This window comes from Lissotriton vulgaris, chromosome 11 (assembly GCF_964263255.1).
Source record: "Lissotriton vulgaris chromosome 11, aLisVul1.2, whole genome shotgun sequence".
Classification (NCBI taxonomy): Eukaryota; Metazoa; Chordata; class Amphibia; order Caudata; family Salamandridae; genus Lissotriton; species Lissotriton vulgaris.
The window spans coordinates 463,483,389-463,497,942 of record NC_141699.1 but is presented as its reverse complement, the minus strand read 5'-3'; the positions used below and the strand labels follow the sequence as shown (position 1 = coordinate 463,497,942).

Below are 14,554 nucleotides of genomic sequence, written 5' to 3'. Positions count from 1 at the left end.
GTTCCAATAGTATCGGAAGGCTTTAAATACCTAGGGATATTTGTGAACAGGGACCAGCACTTATTCATGCAACGAAACCTCACTCCACATCTGTATCGCTTCCGCGCAGATGCGGAGCATTAGCGCACCCTCCGCTATTGCTAATGGGTAGGGCAGCATTATACAAATTGATGGCCCTTCCAAGACTATTATATGCCTTACAAAACACACCTTATCCAGTCCCACAAAGTTTCTTCAAGCAAATTGCTCAAGAACTCCGATCACTGCTCTGGCAATGGGGAGTGCAACGTATAGCCCTGTTCAAGTTACTAAGAGGGATCTACGATGGCGGACTGGCAATCCCGGACATTAAAAACTACTATTGGGCCTCACAACTCCTGATGGTTCACGACTGGGTATACACAGACCGGAGTGAGCTGGCTTATAGGGTCGACCGAGCAGCCATGCCAGCTGAAAATCATGAAATCATCCTATATGCTCGCAAAAAGAAAATAGTGCTACCAACACATACTGAGACAGAGGTAAGGAGCTGGACTGAAGCCAATCGATACCTAGGATGACAATCTAGATTGACCATGACCTCGCTCTGGCATTGCGACCAGCTGGGGGAAGTGTCCGGACTGCAAGGGTTTACACAGTGGGCAAAGATAGGAATTGAGCACCTGGGAGACATATGGAGAAACGGCCCGCTGCTCCCCTTTGAGACCCTTCGTCTGGAGTTTGACCTCTCCCCCATGCAGTGACTTAGGAAGCATATCCGGGAAGGCACGCACCTCCCCGACTTTTCTCCTCCCTGGAGGACAGATTGCTGGCAGACCCCATCCCAGAAAACGGAATATCGGTGATCTACTGAAAACTGATGAGCAACTCCCCCGACCTGATGGGACAACTTTGACGCACTTGGACGGATGACGATGATATGGATGACTAGGAATGGAAAGAGGCCCTCCAAGGCCCCTGAGACATAGCGATCTGATATAGATTTAGGCTAATACAGCTGAAGGTCCTGCAACGCTCCTATTCACGAATCCTGCTGCATAGATTAGTAAAGGTGTAGACACCCCAATGTGTAAGAGGATGTACCCGGAGGGTTCCTTCAACCATATCCTCTGGGACTGCCTGGTGATACAAGGATATTGGAGGGTGGTGACTGACAGAATGGCCGAGGCTTTGGGGGTGAGAGTACCCATAAGCGCAAAGTGGCTAATCTTACTGATCCAGGGAGAGGAAGAGTGACCACGGCCTACTAGGATCTGGCTGGCACTAGCAACAGGGGTGGCCAAAAGAAATCCAGCAGGGAAATGGGGGGGGCCTCACAGCCCCCAACGATAGCGGAATAGGAAGCCGGAGGGCAGGGGAAGTGATCTGCCCCAGAAAATGGTAGGATAATATGGTCCCCATGGAAGAATTACAGAGGAACAACATTGGGGTCATGCGGTACCCGGGAAACATAAACAAGACACTATATACCAAAGCAGAGACAGAAGTGTATTCCTGGATCTGCACGAATTGTGGCGGGGACATGATGGAGAATTGAGACTCCCTTGATGACCATGTAAAACCAATCCGGTAAAAACAACGCATGATCATTTGAGACGATGTTTGTACTATACGTTCAGCTTGTATACTGTATGAGACCGTTTAATAAAAATATTTGCCCTGCTATTTTCTGAGCATTCCCCCCCATAATCGTTGACAGCCTGACTTTTTAGCCATCCGGCTCGTGCCTCAGCTTGCTGTTTCCGAGCGTAAACGCTGAACGTGATATTCTCACTGGCGTGGATTACGTGCCTGAACCGGCTGCTCCATTTACTGCACCTTTTTTCTTGTCAAAGTGATTTTCACCCCCAAGTGATTCTGAATAATCACTGCATTGACAGCCATGAGACCCCGTCTGACTCCCTTGATTGGAATCTGCTGTCGTCAACAGCGCTGGGGGGGGGGGGGGGGGGGGGGGGGGCAGGGCGGGGGAGAGAAGAAAGCAACCAGAAATAAACTGTTCAGCCATGTCATTGTTTTGTTTCATGCCTGTTCGCTTGTGCTGGGATTACTGGTTGAAAGGTTATTCGCTTCGTGAGGCGGAATGGAGCGCCCTTTTCCTAGTAAGAGCACCGGAAAATGTCGAGCTTTCTGTTTTTAATAGTGAACCTCCAGCTCTCCGCTGCTGCCTGTACACAGTGAAAAATGGCGTTTATTTCGGAAACAAAAATTTGAAAACAGTTAACAAGTTAGCCGAGCGAGCCAGTTGCTAGAAAAAAAACCTAAAACTCGCAGCCATTTGTCAGGGAAATAAATACACGCCATCGAAACAACTCCTCTAGTAACCTAGAAAAAGACTGCACAGCAGCTAATGCAGCTAATTAAACTACTAATTATACCCCACAGATGCATTCTCGAAGCTGGTTATTAATTTGTCATGATGGGTGTTGTCATACATACCCCGCAGATTCCTACTTGCTGGAGTCATGGCGTTGCCACATTTTTCATGAATTGCAGTTTCTTCCATTTCACAGAACAATAACATAACATGTAAAACGAGAGAGGTCCAGCGAACCCAGTTTGAATTGAACACGATTGTCAGCAGGGCTGGTGATGGGCCCTCCCTCTTAATTAGCGCTTTCTGTGATTTTCGGTACTATTTCCAACTCCAGTTGTCAGTGGTTAGCGCTTCAAACCCTGATTTGCCAGAAAGAGGTGCTATATAAATCAAATAATTATTTTGCGATCATCTGGGTGGGTTATGTAGCGCCTGGTTGTTTCCGAGTGCAAAACATCCACATCGTTTAATTGCAGAGTGTCTGCTAATAAACTGTCAAATAAAATATATTCTGCCTAAACCTTGTGAAGTAAAATCAAAAATGAGTTGTTCCAGACAATCGTGAGGAACGTTTAGACTACAAATAAGGTTACAATCGTCCTTGCTTCTGTAGACTCGGTGCTCCCAGTGTTTTAGGAAACCTTGCTTAACTCAGTCTACAGGTCTGAATGAAATTCTACATCCTTGATACTGAATCGGTGCTCTCCCGCCTAAAGACTCCTCGGACATCACTGCTGTTTCCAGGCCACCCACCTTATGTGCGAGCTAGCTTTCTGAGCGCCCAACCTTTTCAACCATGTGTGGCTCTTGAATGCTACATGCACAGCGCTCCTGTGTGGACCCCTGTTAGTGCTTTAATTTTTGTGGTCTCGCATTAGACCGCGCCAGGGGTCTGCCGGGAAACCGCATTGTATTCAATGCTCCACAGAGCCATCACTGATTAAAATTGGAGGGCTTTCGTGTCATTCTCATTTGCCTTGCATTTTAATTGTTGCTTTCCTCCCTTTCTATGTTTGACCCACCCACGTGAGCTTTTTGTTGGGTTCGATGTCTGTGAATTCGTCATTCGTCCTGCTCCAAAGGTGGCATTGCGTCTAAGAAAACAGAGCCACGTTTAGACATGTTAGCTGCATTTTAGCACCCCCTAGTGGTCACTAGTAAAAGCTACATTAGAAATGTGGACTATGCAACATCGATTTTGACAGATATCGAAGACTACTGTAAACAAGCATTGGCACTATGAATACTTTTTTCTTGCGTGTAGAGGTAAACTACAGATTGTCAATGCTTGTTTTTGTTTGGTGCCACTTTGCTTTTACTTCTGCAGCATCTGATATTTCATAGATTCATGTGCTTTTGAATTGTTCTCTCTGGACAGAACATACTCAGTAAGTTTAAAAAAATGATATTCAAGAATTACATCTGATGTTTACATTTATATAGCATATCCCACTCACGGTGCTTACGTATTCATATCAAGGCTCTTCTAGAAGTGCTTCAGATGCCTAAATCCATTGTTGCCTATAAATGCAGTCTGCGACGTTCCAACCTTTGTCTCCACAGTCCTGGTAGACTATGTCCAGGAGTTGCAACAGTTGCTTGAAGCTGCAAGGAAGTTTGAGCATGGTCTCACTATAATATGAAAGATAGTAGTGGAACATTTGCCGTTGGTGTTAGGCTGCAGGGCAACTGGTGTAAATTGGGAAACAAACGTTTAATTTACTCCTTTACAGTGGATACATTTTACTTTAAAGAATTTTAAACATTGGTTTGTTTTTAAATAACTGTTTGAGTATGTGGTCATAGATTTAACTTTATGTCTAGGCATAGATAAGTTGCACTTTGTACGAGTGTGAACTGTTAACAGTATTTGTTATTGTTTCCAAATGTATCGATTATTTTTTTTCCTTTGGTTTTAAGCATATCTATGCTCTTACTTTTTGCTCTGAGACTGGACTGCTATCTTAGTAATAGTCTTGTTGGTTCAGTTGTTTTATGTAATTTACTCCACTTCTGTTGGTTTTGACAAAATTGTAATCTAAAATGGGGTTGAAAACATGTTATATTACTGGGTATGGGGTGATTTATCACCTCATTATGATGGTCACCATTTCACATGGATTTACAATAGGATAGTGGGCTTGATATTTCCCCCTATACTGGGTTAAACTTACCATTTGGAGGAGAGTACAATATTTTCATTGGTAATTTAATGAGCAGCTGATATCTTGGACCCACAACTGCCCTCTGCTGAGTTGAAGATAAATATCCTCATGGAAATCTTACACCCTAGGGCAGCCATACCTGAGACCTTTTCTCTCTTAAAATGAGTCCCTCACCGACATCTTAATAGGCGCCTGGTCAAGGCACTGTTCTTTCCATCAGTAAATAGACAGGTGTCCAGATGTCGGACTGGTGCCTGGTGACCCCTATTTTCTCACTATACATCTTACTACCGAGTCTGGTTCAACCAGTAAGGTCAAACCCCAATTAATTCCCCTCAACTTCCTTGGATAGGGAGTCTAAGTGAATTGAGGCCGTCAATAAACTCCTGTTCTCTTTGACAAGCCTAGCAAAGAGTTCAGTCAATGAAGTCTGTTAATTAGACTGATATACAAATGCCCTCTGGGTCATTGCCAGCCAAACCCTAGGGTCTCACTGGCTCAAACCATTTAGGATTGTCAAGATGCAGCCAGATGTATTTGATTTGTGCCAGCCTTGAAAACTGATTGTCGGGGAAGGGCAGTTGGCACCAGTTTGTTCTTCCACCGCGATGCGTGGATGTGCTCTACAGAATTCTCTGGATATGTACAGGCCTTTTTCATGGATATGCCTTTCGATGGGTACCTGCCAAACATTTTCCACACCAGTTTAGAAAATTCTAAAGCAAGTCTCGGAGGTTGGCATTTTAGGCAGCGTCAGTCTCCCTGGCCACTTCTGCAAAAACCCCAGTCCTTTTGGGGACCTGGATCTGGCAGGCAACATCCAAGGGCATCCGTTCTTCCAGTCCGCTTCCCCTGCATTAACATACACCAACCTGCTTTAGCTTGCAACACGCATCACCCTTTGGGGGGCGCAGGATCCAGCACTTTCTCCCAGGCTGGTGTTTCTTCATGTCTAACAGATGGATCCTTCAAATAGTTCAGCATGGCTACGCCCTACCCTTTTATTTCTGCTTCACCAACTCTTTCCTTGCCTCCCCCACAACACAATGAATCTCAAAGGAGCACCTGTCCATTCTGTCGAAAAAGATGTGAGTATTTCTTTTCAAAGGACAATCAACAGGTTTCTGGATCTGGAAAGGGGGTCACCAGGGCTCGGCAATTCCACTCGACCGCTCGCATAGTCGAGCTAAATTTAACAAGGTCGAGCTATTTTTAGGTCCTACTCGCCCTTTCTGGTGAGTAGGAAAACAAAACAACTTTTGTCCTCTATCTGTGAAAACTGAGCAAATGTGACAAGATAACAAGATTTAAAGGCATTTTTTATTGCTCACAAAGTTAATGAGCAATAAAGATGCCTTTAAATCTTGTTATCTTGTCACATTTGTTCCACTTTCAGAGATGGAGGTTAAGTTGGTTTCAGTTAGGTCGAGGACATTTTTTAAGGTACTAGTCCTGCATTTTTGGGATATTTCGAGCCCTGGTCACTACTCTCACTATTTCCTTGTGCTGAAAAAGTATGGGTGCCTATAACCTGTTTTCGATGCTCGTCCTCTGAATGTCTTCCTGCAGAAGGACTAATTAAGAATGCTCTCCCCTGCCAGATTCTGTCTGCCCTGGACCCGAGTGACTGGATGGTGTCCTTGGACCTGCATGACATGTATTTTCCTACACCTGCCTTGCAGTCCACAGATGTTACCTTCAGTTCAAAGTAGGCTTGGAGCACTTTCAGTTTGCCCTGCTCTACTTCAGCCCTACCAGTGCTCCTCGGTTGTTAGCAAAAGTGATGACAGTGGGGGGCGTGGCTTGGCAGCCTAGCATGGCGGTGGCATAGACGCGAGGCTCCGTGAGTGAAGCGGCTTCCCCACATAAATCCGCACACTGATCCGCATATTTGTGACCTCTGGACGGAGGAACCCGGGTCCAGGACAGATTGGGAACCACCTGGCGGAACAGCGGTTGAAATCTAGTGCCGGGAAGTGAAGTTCTGCACTCCGTCAGCGGTGGGCCTAAATCGAAACTGAGACACCGAGCTCTGGTGCGTGTTGTGGCCGGACGGAAGTGGGAGCAGGTCGGCTGAAGAAAGAGGTAACACGGCGACGGCAACAGTGAGGGCCCGGGGCAGAGAGGCACGGCTGAACGCAAAAGAACCTGGGGCGCCCTGAAACAGTGAGAAGGCAGGCAGACGCACCCGATGTCCGGGGGGGGCCAATACTGAACAGCAAGCAGACAAGGCAGGCATCAACATCACTGGCTGTATAAGTGGCACTGGTCCACTTGAATAGGGCGAAAGGCGGCAGCCAAGGGAACTGAGAAGCGGATGGGACAGGCGTGGCTGCTCCGGACGCCAGGAGTGAACACACTTTCCCCGAGTGGAGGAAACCGGTGGGAAACGCCACTGCGACGCGGCCTCAACATATCAAGTGCAGAAATCCCCCCTGGGGCTACATACCATAGACATAACAAACGACAGGTGCACCTGAGAGAATCATGGCAGGCAGAGGCCCGAAAGGCAACACATCCCAGTCCAATTTGGAGAAATTCGCTTTTGACACACAGGCCCAGTCCCATTCGGAGCCTCGCACATCCACGGGGAAGACGCCGGAAAGCGACGGAACAAAGAAAGCAACACTGGAAGATGTGATGAAGACGTTGGTGCACGTACAAGCAACAGTGGGATCCACAGCCACTGAAGTCTCTCTTAGGGCGGACTTTCAAAAGATGGGCGAAAGAGTGTAGCAGGTCGAGGTAGTCACAAAATCTCTAGTGGAGGACGTGTCTGACCTACAAATAGCGATGGAGCGTGTGACGGCAGAGAATAGGACACTAAAAGAGAAGCTGGACGATCAGGAAGGACGCTCCAGACGTAACAACGTCAGAATTATTGGGGTTCCAGAGTCGGAAGGCACTAGAGCCATGGATCTATATGTAGAAGACCTGATCAAGACTCAACTCAAACCAAAGGGACTATCGCAATTTTTCTCCGTAGAAAGGGCGCATAGAGTTCCAGGGGGAAAACCTAAGCCTGGAGCGCCCCCTAGACTGATACTGGCAAGACTTTTTAACTTTTGCGACCGTGACGTAATCCTGCAGGCAGCAAGGGTGGCCACCCCAATACAGGTTAAAAATTCCACACTGGCCTTCTTTCCAGACTATACTGCTGAGGTGTCGCGCCGGAGGAGGACTTTTCTTGAAATCAAGAAGGAACTAAGAGCCAAAGAATTACCTTACTCCATGCTGTTCCCGGCGCGACTTGAGGGTGGTAGCGGACAGTAAGGTTTGGTTTTTCGACACGCCGGAATCGGCCCGTGACTGGCTGGATGGATGGCGACAGGTGGGACTGCCCCGCCGTTCTCACAGGACACACCAGAACCAACGGGGAGATAGTCAACAGAGATCGCAGGCCTCGGGAAGAGACGGATCAACGCACTCACACACACCGGATAAATCCAACACACTGGAAGGCGTGGAAGAATAGACTCCCGGCACCACGCAGGATGAACACCAAAATGACTTTCTGGACGGGGCCCGATTTGGACACTGACCTGGGTGAGACCAGAGAGGGCAGGGGAGATGTCTACTCCGGAGGACACTTCACCCTACAAGCAAGTAACTGTTCATGGGATGGGTAAAGCACTCTGCTGAGTTGGGGTGGCGGGCAGTTCTGGGTCCGTCTAGCAGGGAGGCAGGGAGGAGGGAGGCGTGGGGGGACTGTTTAAATGTTCAACGCAAACCGCATGAAGAGACAGGACACACATTTAATCACGTTGGGAATGGGGAGGGTGGGGGGGACGTTAGTTTGGTTGTTCAGAAATCCACAAGATGGGTCAAGATGTATCATCAGACAACTGCACTACTTCTGTGGCAGAGAGAAACGGCTCGCCTGGGTCGCAGGGCGTAATAGACACATACTTAAGTACACGACTAGCTATGGCAGATTCTCCAACATGTAGTCCGGTAGATAGCATGCCTAGGTCGCAGAGCACACCCCTTAGACTGCTGACGTGGAATGTGAGAGGGCTGGGAGATCATGTCAAACGTGGGCTGGTAATTACTGCACTGAAGAGACAGGGACTGGTCCTAGCACTCCTTCAAGAAACGCACCTACTGGGAGGGGCCTAAAAGGCGCTTGACAGGAGAGGTTACAAAATGATAGTGCACTCAGAGTTCACATCTGGCTCTCGAGGGACTGGCATTTTACTTAAGAAATCCTCACACTTTATACCATTGAGCACAAAGATCGACGGACAGGGGTGCTTTGCGGCCCTACAAGGACAATGGGAGGGAAGACTCATTAACGTAGTTTCGGTGTATATCCCCCCGGCACTTCACTCAGTCATGCTTCCGGCGCCAGGAGACTTCCTCCTGTCCCTTCCAGAGGGAGATGTTATACTTGGGGGGGACTTTAATGCCACAGTGAACACCCTAACCGACAGGTTCCCAGAGACAGACCCGACTGGGAGTCCTTCCCGCTTCCAGCGTTTCCTGACCACTATGGGTCTAGTTGATATATGGAGACACACACACCCTCAAGAGAGACAATACACCTTCCACTCTACTGTCCACAACAGCTTATCGAGGATCGATTATTTTCTGGCATTAGGAGACGGCATACAGCATGTAGATACAATAGACATTCTACCTAGAGGCATATCAGACCACTCCCCGATCATTTTGACAATCTCCACCCAGGAGAAAACACGCAGACGAATTTACCCCATACAGGCTGCATACCTCAAAGTACCCAAGGTCAGGAAGGCACTTAAGATGGTGACGACACATTACTTTGCAGAGAATGTCGAATCAGTACAATCCTCTGCGACGCTGTGGGAAGCATACAAGACGGTGTTAAGGGGACAGGCTATAACTTCGATCACAGGATTCAAAAGGGAAAAAGCACTTGAATTGGCCAAGCTAGAGCTAACACTGCGAGAAGCGACAGTAACACATGAGACTCACCCCACACCTGACACATCCCATGCCTTGCACCTCCAACAACACTTATACACGGAACATCTATGGCACCAGGTGAGGGGGCAAATAAGTGACACAAAGAACAGGATTTATGATATAGGAGACAAGGCGAGTAAGATGTTGGCCTGGCTGGATAAAAAGGGGGGGAGCTCCAGAGGGATCCCACGAGTGAGAGACAGGAGAGGGATAGTTCACACAAGCCCCGAACAGATAGTAGAGGCACTTGCGGACCACTTCGAGGGGGTTTACACGTCTGATAGAGAGGTGTCCGTGGACATGGCCAGGGCAGCATTAGAGCCTATCCAAACCCCGAAGCTGCGACCGGAGGCATCAGCAGAATTAAAAGCCGATATAACTACAGAGGAAATACAATTAGCAATAAGAGCGATAAAACCCGGGAAAGCGCTAGGACCAAACGGCATCTCGATAGAATGGTACCAGGCCGCATCGGAAAGGCTTAGTGAACACCTACTGGATATGTATACAGACTGCTTGTCTAAGGGCGAGCTCCCACCAGACCAAAGACTAGCGACCCTCGTCGCAATACCCAAACCTGGGAAACCACCAGAAGATTGTTCTTCATACCGCCCCATATCCCTGCTCAACGCAGAAGTTAAAATTCTGGTCAAACTCCTGGCTACTCGATTGATGACATATCTGCCCGATATCATACACCCAGACCAGTCCGGGTTTATGCCACACAGAAACACGGCACTGAATTTACGAAGGGTACACGGAGTGTTGGCAAAAGCAGGGTCGATCCCCGAACCGGCGGTTATATTAGCACTCGATGCGAAGATGGCCTTCGACCTGGTGGAATGGAATTACCTGTTCGAGGTCCTGGCACACCTGGGGTTCGGACCCAAATTCATAGCATGGGTCAGACTGCTTTACGCGAAACCGGTAGCACAAGTGGTAGCGAATGGCCACATCTCGCAAACATTCCCCTTGGGGAGAGGTACCCGTCAAGGCTGCCCCCTGTCACCATTGCTTTTTGCAATTGCCTTAGAACCATTAGCGAACTTGATACGATTGACCCCACTACTAAAGGGAATTTCCTGGACTGAGGGATGGGAAGATCGCATATCACTATACGCCGACGACATGTTGGTATACTTAACAGACCCAGTACGTAGTATTCCAGTGCTCCTGACCCTGTGTGATGAGCACAGGAAAGCCTCGTGATACACGCTGAACTGGAGTAAATCGGAGCTGTATGTCCTGAAGGGCCCAATCCCGACATTGAGTGTAGACTTCCCCTTGAGGGAGGCCGGTTCGTCCTTTAAATATCTGGGCATCCACGTCCCCATGGATCCTATAGAATACGTGCGGAAAAATCTGATGCCACCCATAGAACGACTTAAACAGGATGTTGTATATTGGGCCGGGTTGCCCCTAACAATGCTGGGTAAAGCAGCACTTTATAAAATGATGTCACTGCCCCGTTTTTTATACATTCTGGAAAATACACCATACCCAGTGGCACCGGGGTACTTCAGGAAGGTTTCGGCGTTGGTGGCTGGTCTTCTGTGGAGTAACCGCCCGGCACGCATTGTACAGGCTAAAATGCACAGGGGGTGGTATGACGAAGGGATTGCGTTGCCAGATCTGAAACTATATTACTGGGCAGCGCAGTTGAAAACTATAAATCAATGGATCCATGCCCCCCAGGACGACCCGGCATTCCGGCCAGATCGGGCACAGCTAGGGACCAATACGTTACTGGCCCCTCTATACGACCAGCGACTGGTGCGCAGACTGGTGGGACCCACGAGACTCACTGCAGCACTATGGCATGTGGCGCTGGCAGCACTAGGGTGGAAAGGGAGAATAACTAAACTCACTTCACTGTGGGATTCTCGGGTCCTGGGAAGCCTAAGACATAGCAAGGGCTTCTCCCACTGGCACGAGATAGGACTATCTACGGTGGTAGACCTATGGGAAAGAGGCACAGTGGTTCCCTTTGACCGGCTGAGAGAGCAATATGAGCTGGGTTCAAGAGAATCGTTCCGTTATGCTCCGATTCGGCACGCACTGCTTAAAGCCATCCCCCCGGAGGCGGAAGTACCGGAGGCCTCCCCGCTTGAGGATCGCCTCCTTACGGACTTTATGCCGGAACGAGCAACATCGTTCACATACCGAAAATTAATTAACAATTTGCCAGATCCTATGGTCAAGCTGAAAGACAAATGGGAGGGAGATATAGCAGCTATGGACGAAAACGAATGGAATGAGGCTCTGGCATCGCCCAAAGAGGTAGGCATCTCAGCTAAATTCCGGCTCGTACAGCTTAAAATTCTGCATAGAGTATATTATACAAGAACAACACTGCACCTCATACACCACGCACAACACCCATACTGTCTGCGTGGGTGCGGAGAGCAGGGTACATTCTTCCACACGATATGGGATTGCCCACGCATCCAGGAGTACTGGAGACGAATAATGCGCACAATATCGCAGGCAGTGGGAACCTCCCTGACCCATGAGCCACGAAAATGCATACTCAATGTGTGGGGACCCAACGATTTGTCCAGACATAACCAACAATGGGCTACTTTGGGCATGGGGATCGCCAAGCGGGACATAGCACAAAAGTGGGGGGCAGTAGAGGTGCCGACGAGAACACAATGGTGTGAAAATATGGACAGGGTGATGCTCACAGAACGGGCGGTGTACGCTAGCCGGGCTAACCCGAGAAAATGGAACAGGATTTGGACCTCATGGAACGTGTACAGGGGAGAACTTTGCGAACCATTGCCGGAAGACGACCCAATGACATCAGATGAGGAGGGGGAGGACGACTAGCGATGCTCGGAGGTGGGTAGAGTGGGAATAGGGAGCTAGGATTGGGGGTACTTTGAGTGTTGGGAGGGGAGAGACGGCGGGACCAACCGAGCGAAGACACAGAAGAACCACACACCTATACGTATTCTTAGAACTAAAAGTTGCGACTGACCCTGAGGGCTTAGATGCTGATAGGCTTACCAGAAATCTGCCAGGAAACCGTCAGTGCAAATTTACTTAAACAATTAATGACCTACATGTGATTTCTTTGTTTCTTTTTACGTTGTTTATTGTTAAACAAACAAAAAAACAAAAACCTAATCAGATTAGCAAATAATCGAAAAGGATGCACCTTCACTATAATCCGAAATAGACGAACCCCGAAAATGGCGCTTAATATGCAGAGTTATCCAATAAAGACAATATTGTTGTGACTGTATGGCGGCCGGCCCCTTGGGTTGTAGGCCAGAAGCTGTGTAAGATTGTAAGGTGCAATAAAGGTTTTAAAAAAAAAAAGTGATGACAGTGGTGGCTGGCCATTTTAGGTGGGCAGGGATGACAATTTTGCCCTACCACAATGACTGACTTTTGAATGCGGGCTCGCCGCAATCAGTCATAGACCGCCTCCAGACGACGGTGAACCTCCTGACATTGTTTGGGCTCACTATCAGTCAGCCAAAGTCATACCTCGCTCCTTCACAGAGGCTATCTTTCAAATGAGCTGTCCTAGATACGGTATTGTTCAGGGCCTTCTTTCCAGTTACAACCAGTCCAGGACACTCTGTCTGTGATCACGATATTTCAGCCTCGTTAATAGATGAGGAATCTGTGGTTAGACTTGTTCAGCAGAACAAATTACTTACCTTCGATAACACTTCTAATGGTGGATACCACCTTTAACCACAGTTTTCTTATCATCCTCCACCCTCCCAGTTCTGTGGAGTGGCCTCTTCTTACCATCTAAAAAAGTCCCAAGTTAGAGATCTTCACACTAGTACTGATTTTTTTTTTTATACTTTGTATGAGGACGTGGAGGAGTCCAGCCAAAAACTGACTTCAATGTGCAGGAGTGGCACTTATTTCTGTCTTTGCTGAGGGCTGTACGGAGCCAGCATTGTGCAGCATGGTGCCACTTAGCGCTCAGAGCGATGCTGGGAAATAAATAAATACAAATAATATCCGGATCCATTGTGGTGCCTGGGGAATATTCCAAAGGTGAGGAATCTGATGTTCGATGGAGTATCCACAAGAACAATCATTGCAGAAGATAAGTAACTTGTTGGGCTTTGTTGAATGGTTAGACCCATTTTTCTCTACTTCTTTTTCATTCTTCTACTTAAGCATTTAATGAGGAAGTACATTTTTCGTTCATGGACCTGCTTTGAACTTTACATTTGTTATCCGTTAACTTTGTTGAATAGTTGAGTTCTTAATCCTTGCACCACCCTTCAAGTAAACTCGTACCCCTGCTTTCACTATCAGTTGCTACATACACAGTAGTCCTTGGGTGCTAGCCATCTCTCATATACAACGTTTGATTTGCCTCCCTCTATTACCCTGAACACACCCCTTCAAATCACTTCCACCCAAGATTGTCTGGTGGATTTGTTGCTGCAGATTTGTGTGAAAGTCACAAACCATTTAAATATTTTGTTCAAGAGGGTATTTGAATGTTTGTGAACATAATTTATTTTATAGTGTTCTTCGTTCTCTAGGTGATGATGTGCCTGATTGTCTGAAGGTTTAGGGTGTCACTTTATTAGCTTGTTAGACGATACCTCCATTTCGTTATACTCTTGCATTAAAATGTTGTGTAAATATAACGTTTCTTTTTCTAGTCGGAAGAGGAAGCAGTTGAAGGAGAGACAGAACCAGAAGATTTGAAGAAAAGTGCAGATTGGGTATCAGACTGGTCAAGTAGACCTGAAAACATCCCACCAAAGTAAGTGTTTTTAACTCTTGTTATTGGTTATATGACATAACGCTTGTACCATACATTCTTGATAACTGGCAACACGGTATTTTCCATAAAATAGCCACCACCCTCTTCCCAGTTGCATAAAGCAGCACTATGCAGTTATTAATTCTGAAGTAGCTATTTTCTGGGTCTAATTGTAATTAGCTTAATTTGCTCCTGAATGATTTTTATAGCCTACAGGAGACTCCTCTCTTGTTTTCAGGTTTTGCAGATATTTTCTCTGTGTACATTATCCTATTTTCTTGTTCCTGATTATTGCTTCTATTTTTTTGTTAGATGCACTTTTCATAGGACTTGCAGCTAGGGACTGTTGTATACACCTGCCATAATGTAGAT

The 14,554-nt window shown here is 47.3% G+C and overlaps 1 protein-coding gene across 2 annotated transcripts in view; it reads left to right on the top strand.

Moving 5' to 3' along the window:
- BNIP3L (BCL2 interacting protein 3 like) overlaps nucleotides 1-14,554 on the top strand; it is a 112,544-nt gene that overhangs the window by 57,130 nt on the left and 40,860 nt on the right. For both annotated transcript variants that reach the window (XM_086943525.1, XM_086943524.1), the window contains exon 4: nucleotides 14,079-14,182. In XM_086943525.1, coding sequence (XP_086799651.1) covers nucleotides 14,079-14,182 — 104 coding nt within the window. The remainder of the gene's footprint in view (nucleotides 1-14,078; nucleotides 14,183-14,554) is intronic.